Source organism: Typopeltis vanoorti, chromosome 18 (genome assembly GCF_054136105.1).
Source record: "Typopeltis vanoorti isolate ZY-2024b chromosome 18, IOZ_Tvanoo_1.0, whole genome shotgun sequence".
Lineage (NCBI taxonomy): Eukaryota > Metazoa > Arthropoda > Arachnida > Uropygi > Thelyphonidae > Typopeltis > Typopeltis vanoorti.
This window is the reverse complement of record NC_143566.1, coordinates 105,775,660-105,792,889: the sequence shown is the minus strand read 5'-3', so window position 1 is coordinate 105,792,889 and position 17,230 is coordinate 105,775,660. Positions and strand designations below refer to the sequence as shown.

At 36.6% G+C, this 17,230-nt stretch overlaps 1 protein-coding gene across 2 annotated transcripts in view; it reads left to right on the top strand.

The window, feature by feature from the left end:
• LOC150097026 (lipid scramblase CLPTM1L) overlaps positions 1–17,230 on the top strand; it is a 229,277-nt gene that overhangs the window by 66,608 nt on the left and 145,439 nt on the right. For both annotated transcript variants that reach the window (XM_090408241.1, XM_090408242.1), the window contains exons 5-7: positions 6,389–6,522; positions 16,835–16,907; positions 17,062–17,179. In XM_090408241.1, coding sequence (XP_090264367.1) covers positions 6,389–6,522; positions 16,835–16,907; positions 17,062–17,179 — 325 coding nt within the window. The remainder of the gene's footprint in view (positions 1–6,388; positions 6,523–16,834; positions 16,908–17,061; positions 17,180–17,230) is intronic.

Genomic DNA, 17,230 nt, shown 5'->3' with positions numbered 1-17,230 from the left:
ATCACTATTTTGGCATTTTTCTTCCAATTATGGATGTAGTTGATGACCTTATTTCTGCTGAGTGAAAGTAAGATCTGGCTGTGCTTACAAATCATAAGGTTTAATGGAATGAATACAGCACAGAGGAACAATAAAATATAAGTTTATTAGATCATACAAGGTTGGTCTGAAAAGTTCTCAGCCTAACAATGAAAAAAAAAAAAAACGATTTTATAATTTCAAAATTATTTTTATTTTTCAACATAATCTCCCTTAAGATTAATCTCTATTGTGGTTCGTTCTCAGTAAGATCTGCAAAATACCCTCTAATCACCTCTGCAATCACCTCTTGATTTGAAGAAAAATGCTGACCAACAAGGAAGAGTTTTAGTTTTGGGAAGAGATAGAAGTCAAAGATAGCCAAATTTGGGGAATAAGGTGGATGTTCCAACAATTCAGAGTGCAGATCCCTTAATTTTCCCATTGCCAAAACACCTTTGTGGGCAAGTGCATTGTCCTGATGAAAGATGATTTTTATCTTCTGCAAACCAGATCTTTTCTCACAAATTTTTTTGTCTAGTCTTCTTAAAAGATCGGAATAATATTCCCAAGTTATTGTTTTACCCTTTTCAAGATAATCAATAAACAAAATGTCTTTAGCATTCCAAAACACTAATGCCATGACTTTTTCTGTAATGGAACTGACTTTGTCTTCTTTGGTGCTGAACAACTGGCCTCTGTCCACTGTTTTGACTGTTGTTTGGATTCTGGTGTGTAATGGGCGAATCTAAGTCTCATCCATAGTAATAAATCGATGTAGAAAATCAGTTTTATTCTTGTTAAAATGCTCCAAGCACTGTTCAGAGATTTTTATGCGAGTGCATTTATGATCTGCTGTGAACAAGCATGGCACCTATCCTGCACAAAGCTCGTTCATTTGCAATTCTTCATGCAAAATATATCCTACACGTTCTTTTGAAATGCCTATAGTCTCAGCAATTTCATGCACTTTGACTCACCAGTCATCCAATATCATATTGTGCACTTGATCAATGATTTCTGGTGTTACACTTTTTTGACATCCTTCATGTGGATCATCTTCAAGGCTGGTACTGCTACATTTAAACTCAGCAGCCCATTTCTTAATTGTCAAAAATGAGGAGAAGAGTGCCATTAAAGTTTTATGAACCTCCAATGAATTTCTTTTGGCGTTAAATCTTTTACAAAGAATTTTATAACTGCATGGCACTCCGTTTTATCCATTTCAAGGGATACAGACAACACTTTTGCTTCAAACAGCCGTATAAAACAAACTACTTGATAGAATGGCTTGCAATTTCACAAGGATGTTTATGACAGATGTACCAACGTAGAAAAAAAATCTTCCTGATAGTGTTGCCATCTATGGTCGAGGCCGAGAACCTTTCAAACCTCCCTCATATATTTCATTTCTGTCTTGGAGACATCATCAGGGATACAATCTCAGAATTGTATAAGCACACACAAAAGAACTCTAAACGATAATTGGAAGAAATTAGACCCAATTCGTGAAGTCTTATAAGGGCACCTTCTATGTGTTCTGTTGGCTAGCTTTAGCTTTTGGGCAGGAGGCATAAGAATTAAAGCTGTGCCACTTGATCCCAACAATCAAGTGGCGCAGCAACACTGACTGCTGTGCATAGACTTTAAAATAAGATCAAAGCTAAGAACCTTTGAAAGCCATGGGATGAAGACAGTTAAGTGGTCTTTAGCTTAAAAGAAGAGAGTGTGAAGAACTGTTTTAGGGAGAGGGTGTTAGAAGAATTTCAGATGGACTAGAAATTGTACAAGATTGGTGGAAACATAATTCAAAAGCAATTCTGAGCTGTGCAATCAAGGTGTTTGGTGAAACATCTGAAAAGATTAGAGAGCAGAAGGAGGGTGGTTGGTGGTGGAATAATAATGTACAAGAAGCAGACGGCTAAGAGGAAGGCAAAGCAGAAATGGGATGAGTCAAGAGTGGAAGAGGACAGAGAGAGAAGCCATGAGAGTTGTTGCACAGGCAAAGGCCATGGCATATCAAAATCTTTATGATCAATTAGAAACAAAGGAAGAACAGAGAAAAATGTATTGATTGGCAAAATTTAGAAATAAGGCATCAAAGGACATCTTACATGTGAGGCAGATCAAAGACTCTGGAGGAAGAGTATTAAGGAAGGATGTGGATATATAAGAAACAGATGGAGAATATACCAGGTGATCCAAAAGTCACAGAAAAAGTAAAAATTTCAATAATTCAAAAAGTATAGACAGTAGCACGATGCGGTTTTCACAGAAATGCACAGAAGGACATGGGATTTTTTTTAATAACGAAAAATTTTATTGCCCCAGAATAGTTACATTTGTCACCGACAGGTGGCACTGTAGCAGTCCCGGAGCTGCTGCCTGTCGCTATTTAAACCGTGAGGTATGTAAATTTCAGATGTAGTGAATGCTGAAGTTAAACTTTCAGCATTTAAAGTTTATTACTGAAGTTAAACGTTCTGCCAAGGTGAGGCATGTTATCGTTACAAGATAAAGCACTTTTAGTTAAGCTGTATTATCAGAACCCCGAATGTGCAGTATGTCTTTGCGCACCTATCATTCGATTCGGGTATTAGAAGTGGAAAGGGACCGATGTCTTGTTCCTCACTGATAGCTATGATGAAAAGGTTTGAGGACACTGGCAGTTTGGAAGCACGTGCAAGAAGCAGGAGACCCAAAAAACTATTGCAGTTGTGCACGAGGTTGAACACGAGACTGACACACAATCAGCAGCTTCCGCACATGGGGAATGCAGTGCACGTGAAATTTTAAGACGAACTGGCATTTCGTACGGGACTGTGTGGCGATCACTCAGGATCATCCTCAAGAGGTATCCTTACAAAATCCAACACGTACAGGAACTGAAACCAACCGATTTCGAGAGACATCATGAATTTGCAGGGCTTTTCAGCAGATGGAAAACAATACGGACTGTTTGTCAAATGTCCTGTGGACTGATGAGGCGCTTTCCGCTTAATGGAAGTGTAAATGCACACAACTGCCGCATCTGGGCGAGAGAGAACCAACATGCGATTGTGGAAACCCCTTTGCATCAGCCAAAGGTGACCTCATGGTGTGGGTTCACTGCATCATTAATTATAGGCCCTTTTTCTTTGAGGAAGTCCACAGCGGTACATTTCGAACTGTTTCTGTCACAGGCGAGCGTTATGCAGTGCTTTTAAAAGACAGCATCATTCCCTCCTTGCAAGAGAGGCAAGCGCTCCATAGTGTAACATTCATGCAGGATGGAGCACCTCCGCACATCACGGGTCCTGTCCAGCACCTGCTGCGATTGACATTTGGCAATGACCGTGTCCTTAGTCGCTCTTTCACACACAAATGGCCACCAAGATCTCCAGACTTTACACCTTGTGATTTTTGGTTATGGGGCTACTTGAAGTCACAGGTGTACAGAGGTCAGCTGACGTCATTGGCCATGTTGAAAGAAGCTATTCGCCATCATGTGACAGGAATTACAGTTGAAACCCTCTTCGATGTTGTGAAGGGTGTCATACCACATCTGACGGCTGTCACATTGAACATTTGTAATCCTAGCTGCGTTGCGAACTGTGCTGCACTACTGCACAAACTACTGATGCATCTGAAGCACCACCTGTCTGTGGCAAATGTAACTATTCTGGTAATAAAATTTTTCTTTATTGAAAAAATCCCATGTCTTTCTGTGAAAACTGCATTGTTCTACTGTCTATACTTTTTGAATTATTGAAATTTTACTTTTTCTGTTACTTTTGGATCACCTGGTACTTTGAAGAGGGCTTTTGAATGAGGAAAATGCAAGGACTCACAGAGAAGATGGGCAGCCTTATGAGAGGATGGTGCAGAACATCGTCAGAGTGGAAATGAAGGAGGCCATAAAGAGGATTAAGAATGGAAAATCGATGGGCCTTGACAGGATCCCAATGGAGGCATGGAAGGCACTTGGGGAAGAGAGAACTGTGGGACCTGTTTCCTGTTGGCAAACTTCATAAAAGTTTGCCAACAGGAAAATATATCCGAGGAGTGGAGAGAAAGTGCTCTTGTCCCCATCTACAAGGGTAAAGGGAATGCACAAGACTGTAAGAATTACAGAGGGATAAAGTTGAAGTTCGACACAATGAAAATCCTAGAAAGGGTTCTTGATGGAAAACTGAGGAAGATGGGGATCGCAAAGGAGCAATTTGGCTTCATACCCTTCATACCTATCGATCGATGACAGATGCTATCTTTGGGTTATGGCAGATGATTGAAAAGTTTTGAGAGAAAAACAACGGGATCTACCTGTGGTGTTTATTGATCTGGAGAAAGCGTACGATAGAGTGCCAAGGCAAGAAGTCTGGAGGTGTCTGAGGGAGAAGAAGGTACCAGAGAAATATGTTATGCAGGAGATGTACAGATATGTGAAGACAAGAGTTCGGACCTGCCTGGAAATGACGGAAAGTTTTCAAGTGACAGTTGACTTGCATCAAGGGTCAGCATTGTCCATTCCTGTTTAATATTGTGATGGAGGTGGTAACAGAGGAGGTGACAGAAGACGTACCCTGGACAATGTTGTATGCGGATGACATTGTGCTGTGTGCAGAATCAAGAGAAGAGTGGTAGCTAAACTGGAAAGAGAATATGAGACTGAGCAGAAGTAAGACAGAGTATATGTGTTGCAAAGTGGATTGCTGTCAGGAGACAGATCTGGAAGGAAATGTTATCATGAAGGTTAGGGACTTTAGATACTTAGTTTGAATAGTGAAAGAGGATGGAGAGGCTGAGAAGGAAGCAGGATGAAGGATACAAGCAGGATGGAAGAACTGTAGAGAGATGGCTGAAATGTTATGCGATAAGGGGGTACTGATCAATCTAAAAGGCAAAATCTACAGGACAGTAGTGATACCTGATGTACGCTATGGAAACTGTGGCCCTGAGGAAAAATAACATCAGCAGGATGGAGTAGCAGAGATGAGAATGCTTAGGTGGATGTGTGGTGTGACCAGAAAGGATCCTCTGAGAAATTACTATGTAAGGAGAACGGTGAAAGTTACAAACTTCGGAGCAAAGATACAGGAGGCAAGGTTGAGATTTTGATCATGTGATGAGGAGGGAGGATGAGTATGTGGGAAGAAAGATCATGCAGATGGATGTGCAGGGGAGGAGGAAGCACAGGCAGCCAAAGAAGAGAGGGAAGGAGCTGGTGGAGGAGGACTTGAGGATGAAGAACTTGGATGTGGTTATAGCCCAAGACAGGAGGATGTGGAGGAGACTCACTGAGAACAGCGACCCAACTTAAGTGGGACAAGCTGCAGAAGAAGTAGTGAAGCATAGTAGTTTTTTTTTTCTTTCCTGTTTGATTCTGTGCAAGGTATCAAAGTATGGTCAGTTAGACCATAGTTATGGCAGTGGATGTATTTCTTGTGTTCTTCTAGGTGGATGTAGGCATATCTCCCATTAACCATAATAAGACAATTTGCAAGAACAAGGAACCTTGTTCCTTGAACAGAGAGGAGAACCTGGAACAGAGAGGAGAGGATCTTTAGGCGAGCAGATAAGGATAGCCAGCTTCAGATGAGGTTTCAAAGCAGTATAGTCAAGCTATTATTATTTTCTTTTTCTATGGTGAAATGGATTCTTGGGGTGATGGTTGTTGCGGTGGAGGAGGAAGGAGTCTAAAGTAGATGAGCCATGTGACCCAATAGAGCAAATATCAATATATCTTAGCCAGATAGGTTTGAGAATTTCGGTATCAAGGGCACGCCTTTCAAAATGTTCCATAAAGAAATTGGTTAGAGGGGAAGGGTCAGTGCCTGCTCTTTATCTGTTTATGTATGGTATCCTTGCAAAGGAAGTGGCCAACAATGGAAGGAAAAATTAAAAAGATCAGTGGTATTGGGCAGGAAGGGAGGCATTTTTCCTTAATGATAAAGTGTCAGAATGGGGAACATTGGTAAATAGAGAGCTGTCATCAAAGCTCACCACAATATCATTATGATATCATTAGTCACCACCTAAAAGAAAACTTCCCAACAGCCAGTTGCATATTCTCCATAAATTATAAACAATAACATAATAATCATGAGAGCTTACAAAAGTAATACTACTGCAGTCATCAGTACTAGTGATTATAATAGGAAAATGAATGTGTAGAGACCACACTACTTATAACCTTCTGGATTACATTTTTCAGCTATCTAATGATATTATCCTTTATCGTTGCATCAGTTTTTGAATGAAATTTGAGGATGATAGCCTTTTTTTTTTTTTTTTTTTTGAAGCATATTATTATTAGTTAATAATTAAAATTTTTCATGTTGTGTAATTTCTGATACATGTAATTTTCTAAATTAGTTCTCTTTTTTCTTAGAATGATTCCAAAGAAGACGATGCAAACAAAAAACCTGTGACACATTGGAAACCTAGACTAGCCATTCACGTGATGTCAGAACCAATGTCATTATTTATGAAAGGTATCCCAAGTGAAATAACACCATATCTCAAGTAAGTGATTATATCATATAAATTTTGTTTTTCAGTTACAATAAATAAAAGAATAAATAAAACATAAAAATGAATTATTAAAATTCTATAGTAATGAAACCTGTCATTATGTAATTACATATGACAAAATATATCACCATTCCTTGATCATAATAGGCCCAATGAACTGTCAATACCAAAGTAGCTTTTCTTTACAAACTTAATTCCATGATAGCACTGTTATCATGTGTGGAATTTTTGGAGACAAAAACATGTTAGAGCAATTACTTTACTTACAATGAAGAAAAATAATATGTAATGTCCTCTATATCAAGATCATCATCAGAAATACATACATACACACATATATATATATATATATATATATATATATATATATATATATATATATATATAAACTTAAACATAAGCTACATCACAGTACACAAAAGTAACATATAGTATAACTGTTTTCTTAACTGTTCGCCACTGGTGAGGGAAAGAAAAAGGGAAAGAATAAAAAAAATTAATAAAAAATATTTACATTAAAATAAAAAAATAATAAAAATGTTTACATTAAAATTATTAAATTAAATTATTTTAATTTATATAAAAATTTATAATCAGAAAAGTATAATAAAATAAAAATGATTAAAAAAAATTAAAAGTTGAACTACATCTATTTCTACTCAACAGTTTTGTACATTCTGTCCACTGAAACTGTTTTCTTATATTGTGGTTCCTCTCATCTTTTTTACTTATGTTCTATATCTGAATGTTACATGGGTTGCAGAGGGATATTCCAGACTCTTGGAATTGCTAATCCATCATTCCTCTTGAGATTGAGATGGTGAATCGCCATCTTGCAAGTTTTTTCTTCTTTTTTTTTAAATTTTCTTTCAAACCATGTTTTGGCACCATGCAAATACTTTGTGCCTTTCCAGTTAATTCTGTGATACATTTGAAGTGTATGATCATATAAGCCTGTTTTACCATAATGATGGAATTTAACGTGTCATTTGTGTTCCATTTTTATTTTTCCTATGGGAATTGTGCATCCTGTTTATATAGGGTAAATTGAAGGTGCACTGGAAGTGGATCTTTGAACAAGCTAATCATTCTTCTTCTTCTTCTTATTATTATTATTATTATAATACAGGTATGGAGTCCATGTGTGTACTTAATGCCTCCATAGAGTGAAGACTCATTACAGGTGGCCCAAATTATTCACATAATCTGTCATACTGTAAATATATGGTTTCTATCCTGTTGCTATTGTAAACAAAATATTGTGCCATTGTAATCATTTGCTGTTAATTTCTCTTTATTTTAAGTGTCTTTATTTTTTTCTCTGTACCTTATATGTTGTTATTTATTTATTACATGTAATGTCTTTTGCTCTATATTATCTATATTTTTATATGCCGTTATTCTATTTTAGCTGTGCGTGCTTCCTCTCCCTGAATCTTTCTTGCGTATATTATTATGTACTATGTTTATCTACCCTTCGCACTACGAGTCTTATGCCTGAGATACTAGAAAATTTATTTAATTTAGACTGCGCCACTAATATCATTTTATGCTAATTAAATTATCATTTAATTTAATTTAATTAGCATAAAACTCAATAATACGGCCGGCAGATTTCTCTCTCTAACACAAATTCCTTCAATAAAACTTTACACAAACAGTCGTGGTCTATTCTTTTACTTAACTTTAAGCTTCGGCTATATCACTTAGTTTCCCGCTCACAAGTCCGATTTATTTAGGAACAGTGCAGTTGTAAAAATAAACAGGCAGCACTCTTTTAACAAAAAGAACAAAGCAATTTATTTACATTACTATGAAATATACATGAATTTAAACATTAGAGAGATTGCTTTCTCTACCATTTATAAAACCTTTAGCATAAATTATAACCTATTTACTTTAACACTAATTAACTTCTTTAACTCACAATCTTATTTACTCTCCGCTTACAAATTCAACTTATTAAACTTCTAGTTTACTTGCAAAGAGGTTAACTAACTCTCTGTTAATTATCTTTACAAATTTTATATCAACTTCCAATATGCCAATCGATTCTCTTAATGACTTCTAAAGGGTTATTTACAAAAATATCTAGTACAAAATATACAGAGACAAACAAGTTATTTTTACAACATTCTCATGGGACTTGACCTAAGTAAAAAATCGATGTAATGTGCTTTGGAATATTTAAGCTACAATCAAGTTTTTACAATACCTCTCCTTGAACCCATTAACAGACAAAACACTCGCAGCTGACTCTAGCAACCCATTCCACTCATTCACAACTCTCCAGTCAAAAAATCTAGTTCTCACATTTCTATTAATCACACCTTTATTCAACTTCCAGCAATGAGCCTTCGTTCTGGCCCTTTCAGCCAAGTGCTAAAACATTTCCTCTGCATCAAACCTATAAAACCCTTTAAGTAACTTGAATGTTTCTCTCATATCCCTTTTTCTCCTATCAACCAACTTCTGCAATTCACACACCCTCAATCTGTCTTCCTAGGGAACGTTCCGCAGACCACTCACCATCTTGGTCACTCACCTCCAAATCTTCTCCACCGCTTCCACATCCCCAAGACACCCAGGAGACCAAACTTCAGACATCTAGATGCAGATGTATCAAGGCTTTATAAAGTGGAATAACAACTTATCTCTACTTGTTAGTGTGTTCTTCAGTAGCCAAGAAATCTTATGAGCTACTTTAGCCACCTCAGCAATATGTCCTCTAAACTTTAACTCTCTGTCTTTTTACTTGTTTACTTGCAAAGTGGTTAGCTAACTCTCTGTTAAGTTATCTTTACAAATTTTATATCAACTTCCAATATGCCTACTAAATCTCTAGCTTCATCTATTTCCTGAAGTATACTTCCATCAGTGTAGTATACAGCTTATTATCTGTTTATCCTGAAATGGATAAATTGATAAATGGAAATATGGAGAAACTTTACATTTCTCCACATTAGATACCCATTATCTTTTGTCCATGCTCACAGCCTATTTAAATCATCCTGCAAGCTCTCTGCATCACTTCAATCATCATCAGATGATTTAAGTTTTACAATCTGCAGGGTCACTATCATCAATCGGAGGCGTAGTCACCTTGGTTATGGATAGTGCTTTTGATCCTATAACCAGATCCAACATTCTCATACCCCAAGTCCCTCCCTCACATTCTGCTTCAAGTAGTTATCTCTCAGTAGGTGTATAAATTCCGTTTTCTTCCTGCCATGTGATTTCTCTTCCTTCCTGTCTTTATCTCCATAGTTGAAGTCCCCCATAATAATCACTCGACCTGCATTCATACTAATTTGTTGATGCATGTCTTCCAGATCAACCATGGAACTCCCTAGCCTATAGCAATAACCAACTGTATATTTTGTCTCACTGGTCTTGATCTCATATCAAACTGCTTCAAATGAACAGCCACCCTCTTGCCTATCTCCTATTCTTTTTTGGCTGCAATTCATCCACTCATCAGCAGTATCCCATCCCTATCTTCCCTGAAAATACTAAACACCTCATTAAATATTAATGAAGTGTTTAGTAGAAATAGAATGTGTTTAGTATTTTCAGGGGAAAATACTAAACACATTCTATTTCTGTAACTACATCATCTACTGGCAATGAAATCTCACTGTTGCCTATGACTTTTGGCAAGGTTATGCTAACCAATACCAAAAACTCCTCCCTCTTGATCTTGATACTTCTGGCATTAGTATATAGAAACGAAGCATCCCTTTAGGCTCCCAATCACTCTTACTTCTTGAATTGACTGCCCTATCCAATATTTTTGCTTGAGAGACTATATTCTGCACTTGGTGCTTCTCACACTCACTTACTCATCTCATGGATGCCTTCTCACAAACTAACGTGATTCTGCCTTAATTGCTTAAATTTTTCTGAATTTGCGCTTTTGCATGCTTGGTGAACAAAGTTCTCTCTTTCTCTCTAGACATGTAACACCAAAACCATTCCATCAGCAATTAAAATTTCACAGGCTTCTTTAAATTTCCGTTCATGCTAAGTTTTTGTATGAGTAAAGAACATGCACGTTTCCAATCAATTTGGTGTGTGGTATTGAGATCGTGATCTGAGAGGCCTGCTTCATCAAAATTGGTAAATTTAATGTGTCGTTTGTGTTCTTTTTTACAGATAGGGATTGTACGTCCAGTCTTACCAATGTAAGGTAAGTTACAGGTGCAATAGATATGATAAACCAGGGTGAGGCAGTGAAGGATCCTGTCTTGCCATTGGCTCACCCTGGGATTTATCATATTTATTGCACCTGTAACTTACCTTACATTGGTGAGACTGGACATACAATCCCTATCTGTAAAAAAAAAAAAAAAAAAAAAAAAAAAAAAAAAAAAAAAAAAAAAAAAACCATTAAATTTAACAATTTTGGTGAAGCAGGCCTCTCAGATCATGCTTTTAACACCCCACACCAAATTGATTGGAAAAATGAATCTCTGCTTTATACATGGAATATTTTGAAACTGGCATTAAATTCAGCCCTGATCCCAAGTCCTAAGTATGGCTGAGGTATATATAGATGATGTCTTTGCTATTTGACTGCATGGCCCACAGGCTCTTTCTAACTTTTTACATTTCCTGGACAATATCCCTCTTCCCCAAAAAATAACTTTTACTATTGAAGAGGATAAAGGATGGGCTCTAGCCTTCTTGGATATCTTAATTATAAGGCATTTTGATACTTATGTGTTACTTTACATCACCACTCTGCCCAAATGCACTGTGAATTTTGAAACTTTAGCCTTCAAGGCAGGGTGAATTTCATCCTCAGGACTTGCATTGCATCTGAAACATCTTATTGTAATCATTTGAAGAAAATGATTACAACACTCCCATCACTAGTAATCGAAGAAGATTGCTGCAGAGTAATTTGTATGGAGGACAACGTTGTCCTCCATACACGACTTCTTGTTCTCCATTCTTTGCTGAGTTGGCCAGTTGGCTTATATTTTAGTATTTGTTTAGGACGTCGGGTGTTGGCCTTTTGGTTTATATGCTCAATCCATTTTTGTTTATAATTGTTTAGTTTTTTTTCTGTTGATTTTGTTTTTAGTTCTTTTAAAATGTCTTTGTTCCTTTTTTTTGATCTAATAATGTGTATTTTGCAGTTCTTCTCATAAATCTCATTTCACTTGTTTTTATTCTTTGTTTATCTTGTTTGTTTATTGCCCAAATTTCACTGCCATATAATAATGTGGACACTGCTAAAGTATTGTATATTTTCAAGCGTTTCTTTTTGTACTATATTTGGGTGGAGTGTTCTATTTATCAGGCCTATAATCTGTAAAAATTTTGAAGTTTTTAATTTTACGTCTTTTTCTCCATATGATATTTCACATCCAAGATAACTGAAAGTATTGTATTTATCTGTTCTGTTATTTTATTATTAATAATATTTCATTTTATTATACAAATATTATATAAAATACAAAATGTTATATTCAGGCAATGACAATCAAGGAAAAGAAGGGGTAGCCATAGTATTCAACACTAAATACGAGGCTAATCTTCTTGAATGGCAGGCAGTCTCAAGTAGAGTGATGTGGGCAAATATCAGAATGCGGAACTGGACAGTGAGATTTATTTATGTCTATGGTCCCACAGAAGGCTCTACTAAGATAGAAGTGGAGGAATTTTTTGAGGCTCTAGAAAAAGCTACTGACACAATGAAAAAGGAAAAGTTGGTCCTTGTTGGGGATCTAAATAACAGAGTAGGAAACGATTATCAGACATACAAAAATATTTTGGGAAAATTTGGAGAAAAGACAAAGCAAATAATAATGGCAAATATCTGTTGGATTTCTGCTCAGGACATGAACTAGTTATTACTAACACATGTTCCAACATAAAAATGTGCACAAATTCACATGGAGAGAAGAGGCAAGGAATAAGAAAAGTCTCATTGACTATGTTATTGTTGATAGTGATGTTTTCTCCCTGGTGTAGGACACCAGAGTTTACAGAGGATTTGAAATTGGAAGTGATCACTATTTAGTCTTGAGCAGGATAAAATTGAATTTCATATTGAAAAGAATAACATGTAAAAAAATTTTAAAGCAAATAAAAGTTGAGCCGCTTTCAGATGTGAACTGTAGACTACAATACACAAAGATTATTGAAGAAAAAATGAAAGAGTTTCGGAACAGGAACCAAACCTTGGAGATTTAGTGGCAAGCCTTGAAGAAAACCCTGATTGATTCAGCTAGAGAGGCATGTGGTGAAGTTGTCTGCAAGGATAGAAAAATTAGAACTCCATGATGGACACAGGAAGTTAAAGAGTCAGTGAAGAAAAAGATTATTGTATATCCTAGTCTACGTTGTTATTTCCCTAAACTATTTAGTAATAATGCATAACCAACGTCTAAGCCTTTCCACTAGAATGAAGAAAAAGAAGAAAGCATATCAAAAGTTCCTGGCAAACAAGACAGCTTGTGCTCTTAGAGAATACAGAGACAAATGTAAGAAAGCTAAACACTGTGTAAAACTAGCTAAACAAAAGTCATTGGAGGACTTTGGCAAGAACATAGTAAATAAATATCAAGAAGGGTGGTAAAATATTCTGGAGGTTGTTGAAGAAGCTTAGGAATGGAGGAAAGAGTGCTGTAAAAGGAGTTAGAGATGATAAAGGTGACATGAAAACTGGAGAAAAAGATATCATTGAAGTATAGAGTAATTACTTTGAAAAACTGCTAAATGAAGCAAGCAGTGAGGACAGCACAGTGGTAAAAAAACACTGACCAGGCATGCAGTCAGGAATACATATCCATACTTGAAGTAGAAAAAGCCATCAGAGGCTTGAAATGTGGAAAGGCAGCAGGAGTAGATGATATTTGACCAGAAATGCTCAAGTATGGTGGTATAAAAGTCTTACAGTGGCTGCACTGCATAGTTCAGAATGCCTGGACAGAGGGACGAATTCCCAATGATTGGAGTAGAGCTCTCATAGTACCCATATATAAAAAGGGAAATAAAACTGAATTACAGAGGTATTTCCATACTGAGTGTTCCTGGACAGTTGAGAAGAACAAGCTGGATTCAGGTCAATTAGAGGCTGTCAGGATCAGATCTTCACTTTATGACAAATTGTGCAGAAATCATGAGAATATAACAAAGATATGTATTTAAGTTTTGTCGATTTGGAAAAGGCATATGACAAGGTGCCAAGAGAGAAGCTATTCAATACGCTGCAGTTATAGTGTCAATGGGGCATTATATCAAGCAATACTTAGTCTTTATTTGAATTGTAAGTCGGCAGTTAGAATTGAAGGAAGTACAGAAAAATGGTTTAATGTTAAATCTGGTGTGAGACAAGGATGTACATTATCCCCTCTGTTATTCATTATCTATATGGATCACATTATGAAGGAAAGTGGTATTAAACATGATATCAAAATTAGAGATGTTAATGTCAGCTCTTTGCTTTATGCGGATGATGTTATACTTCTAAATAAATCCGCTACAAGTTTGCAAGATTCCCTGACTAAATTTAATAACTGTTGTAATAGATATGGTATGAAGGTCAGCAATAAAAAGACAAAGACAATGAAAATAGGCAGAATCATTGAAAATGTCAACTGTGTTGTGAATGGAGAACCTGTGGAACAAGTAAAACATTTCAGCTACTTAATTGCGATTTTTAGTGAAGATGGTAAATTAAATATAGAAATAGACAACAGAATCAGCAAAGCTGGTATGGCGTGAAGTCAATTGAATAAATTTATATGGAATAAGAGAGAAATTAGTCGGAAATGGAATCTAAGTTTGCTGTATACAAGACAGTGTTCAAATCAGTTTTAACTTATGGATCTGAGAGCTGGGTCAGAAGTAAAACACTTGACCAAAGACTAGAGACTTCAGATATGAGAATCCTGAGAAAGATTACAGGCATGAACAGATGGCATCAATGGCAATATCATATTAAAAATGATGATATTAGGAAAGAACTTGGCATTGTCAGCATCCAGGAATGCATTAGTAGAGCTAATTTGGTGGTATGATCACTTAAACAGAATGGGCAAGGAAAGATTAGCAAAATGACCCAGAGGAAGACCAAGGTATAGGTGGATTGATACAGTACAAAGTGCCTTAGACGATAGAAATGTCAGATCTGATAATGTTGGAGTCTTGACAAGTAACAGACTGATTTGGAGGAAAATTGTAGATAGGAAGTTAGTAATGATGTAAATTTTTCATGTAGTCATATCCTGTACACCCCTTGAGGGTACATATCAGGAATTTGATGACAATGATTATTTTATTATTTTTTTTTTTATGTGGCTCCCACCCATGAAAGATTTATTTGTGAACCTATAGCACATTTGTACCATTGGTGGGTTAAGGATATACAGGGTGTTCGGGATAAATTTGACATATTTATAATTAATTATATTTTTCCGTAAGTTACATGTATTAACACACACTTCTCTTCATTTAAAAGGTTGGACCCTTCTTCATTCATATACAAGATGTCAGAAAGGATGGATAGCTGGAACCCACCTGAATCATGGAAGAGAATAACTTGTATCATGATGATTCGTGCTGGCCATCAAAATAAGGATATTTCGACTGCTGCCCAATGCTCCCTGAATACAGTAAAAACAATCAGGCATGAACTAGAGACTTGCAATGGTGACTACGAGGATGTAGCAAGAAGAAAGATCCCTAGCAGACGATCTGATTGCGTTCGTACAGCAGAATTCCTCGCAAATCTGCAGGAACAGGTGTTGAAGATCCCTGGCATTGGAATTCGGGCTTTGTCACGTGAAATGAATGTTGCAGCCTCTACTATGAAGCTTGCACTCAATGAAGACCTCCGCTACTACTCATACAAGTGCCGCAAAGGTCAGCTGCTTACAGAAAAGGCCCGTGAAAAACGTTTGATAAACGCGAAGAAACTTCTAAGCAAAGTGAAACATCCTGCGGAACCACAAACAATCTGGTTCTTTTCCGATGAGAAAAACTTTTGCCAGGATCAAAAACACAACACGCAGAATAACAGATGGCTTGCATACAGTACAAAGGACATTCCTCGTGTAATGCAGACTAAATTTCCCCAAACTGTGATGGTTTTCGGATGTGTATCCTCTGAAGGCAATGTGATGCCTCCGCATTTTTTCCAAGAGGGCCTCAGGTTGACTTCAGATGGCTACGTGGAGTTGCTAAACACTGTAGTCAAGCCCTGGATAACAAGGGTAGCCAATGGTAGGCCGTATGTATGGCAGCAGGATTCGGCCCCTTGCCACACCTCTGGGAAAAGTCAAAAATGGTTGTCTGAAAATTTCTACGACTTCACCAGTCCAAATGTTTGGCCTCCAAACTCCCCAGACCTTAACCCCATGGATTATTTTGTATGGGGCGCAGTTGAAAAAGACACCAATCGCACTTCCAGTAATACAAAAGCCCAGTTAATGGATAAAATTAAAACAGTTTTTGCGGCCCTTCCCAGGGAGACTGTAGCATCAGCTTGTTCGAGGTTCCGAAGCAGGATTGAAGCTGTGATCGATGCTAATGGTGGTTATTTTGAGTAAATCTTGTTGATAGTATTGTAATTAACTCTGCCTGTAATGTTTTTTGTCAATTCATTAAATTTAATAGATACAAAGAAGATTTTCTTTTTCCTTACGAAACTGTCAAATTTATCCCGAACACCCTGTATATTATGGAGTTTATATATTTTTTTTGTATTTTTCATTTATTTTTTATCTGATGCAGAAAAGCTTGCTCTGGAGACAAAACATGAAATTTTTTCAAGACACTTCAGGCCCCCAATAAGTATGGTGGTGGTCTCACACCAGTCAGCAAAACTCTCCCACCTGAAGACGATCACAATCATCCATGCCTATGGTGGGATTTGGAGAGCAGATACACTAACTCTCAGCCAACCAGGCTGGCAAAAACCTAAAGTACAACTTTAGGTTATACTGTAATTTGAACTAAACTGATTTTTTTTTTTTTTTACTTGACTGTTTTCATCTTAAGTCTTTTACTAAAGGTTTGCTATATGTAATATGCCCAAAGCTTGCCTGCTCTTTATGTATATCCTGAATGGAATTCTCTTTCCACTTGATGATCATTACCCATCTCAAAAGTGATAAGAGCTTCCACCTGTCATGAATTTAGTTTCATGCAAAACTGCTTCCCAGTGTATGCTAAATATTAAAAATTCCTATGCAAGTTGAAATATAATAATTCTCCATATTCATATATAGATTCAAGTGTAGCTACACTTTATTATTCTTCCAGTTAAAACAGAATTGTTTAATTTCAGATTAAACAACAGGAAAGAGTATCTTCCAATAGTATTCATAAGTAGCTTGGGTTTCAGATTGAAGGATCTAGTGGTATGTTTGATTTTTTATTTATCAGTGAAACTCATTTTTAGAAAATTCCATTTATTTTCTTACTAGAAGTATTAGAATTCTAAGAGTAGTAACAGAATTTTAAATGAAAGAAATTTTGGTAATTAAATCACATATATTTGTGTATTTAATGTAGCCTGTGAATAGAAGCTATCCCACCATGCCCCTGACTGTTGCTTACACTCCTATTACATTTGGAAGGCTTCGTTTAATGGTGATGGTAGAACATTCCATGAAAATGTTACAAGACATGGGTGGGTACTATAACTATTTGAAGTACTTTAACTGCACAGTCCATTTATTTA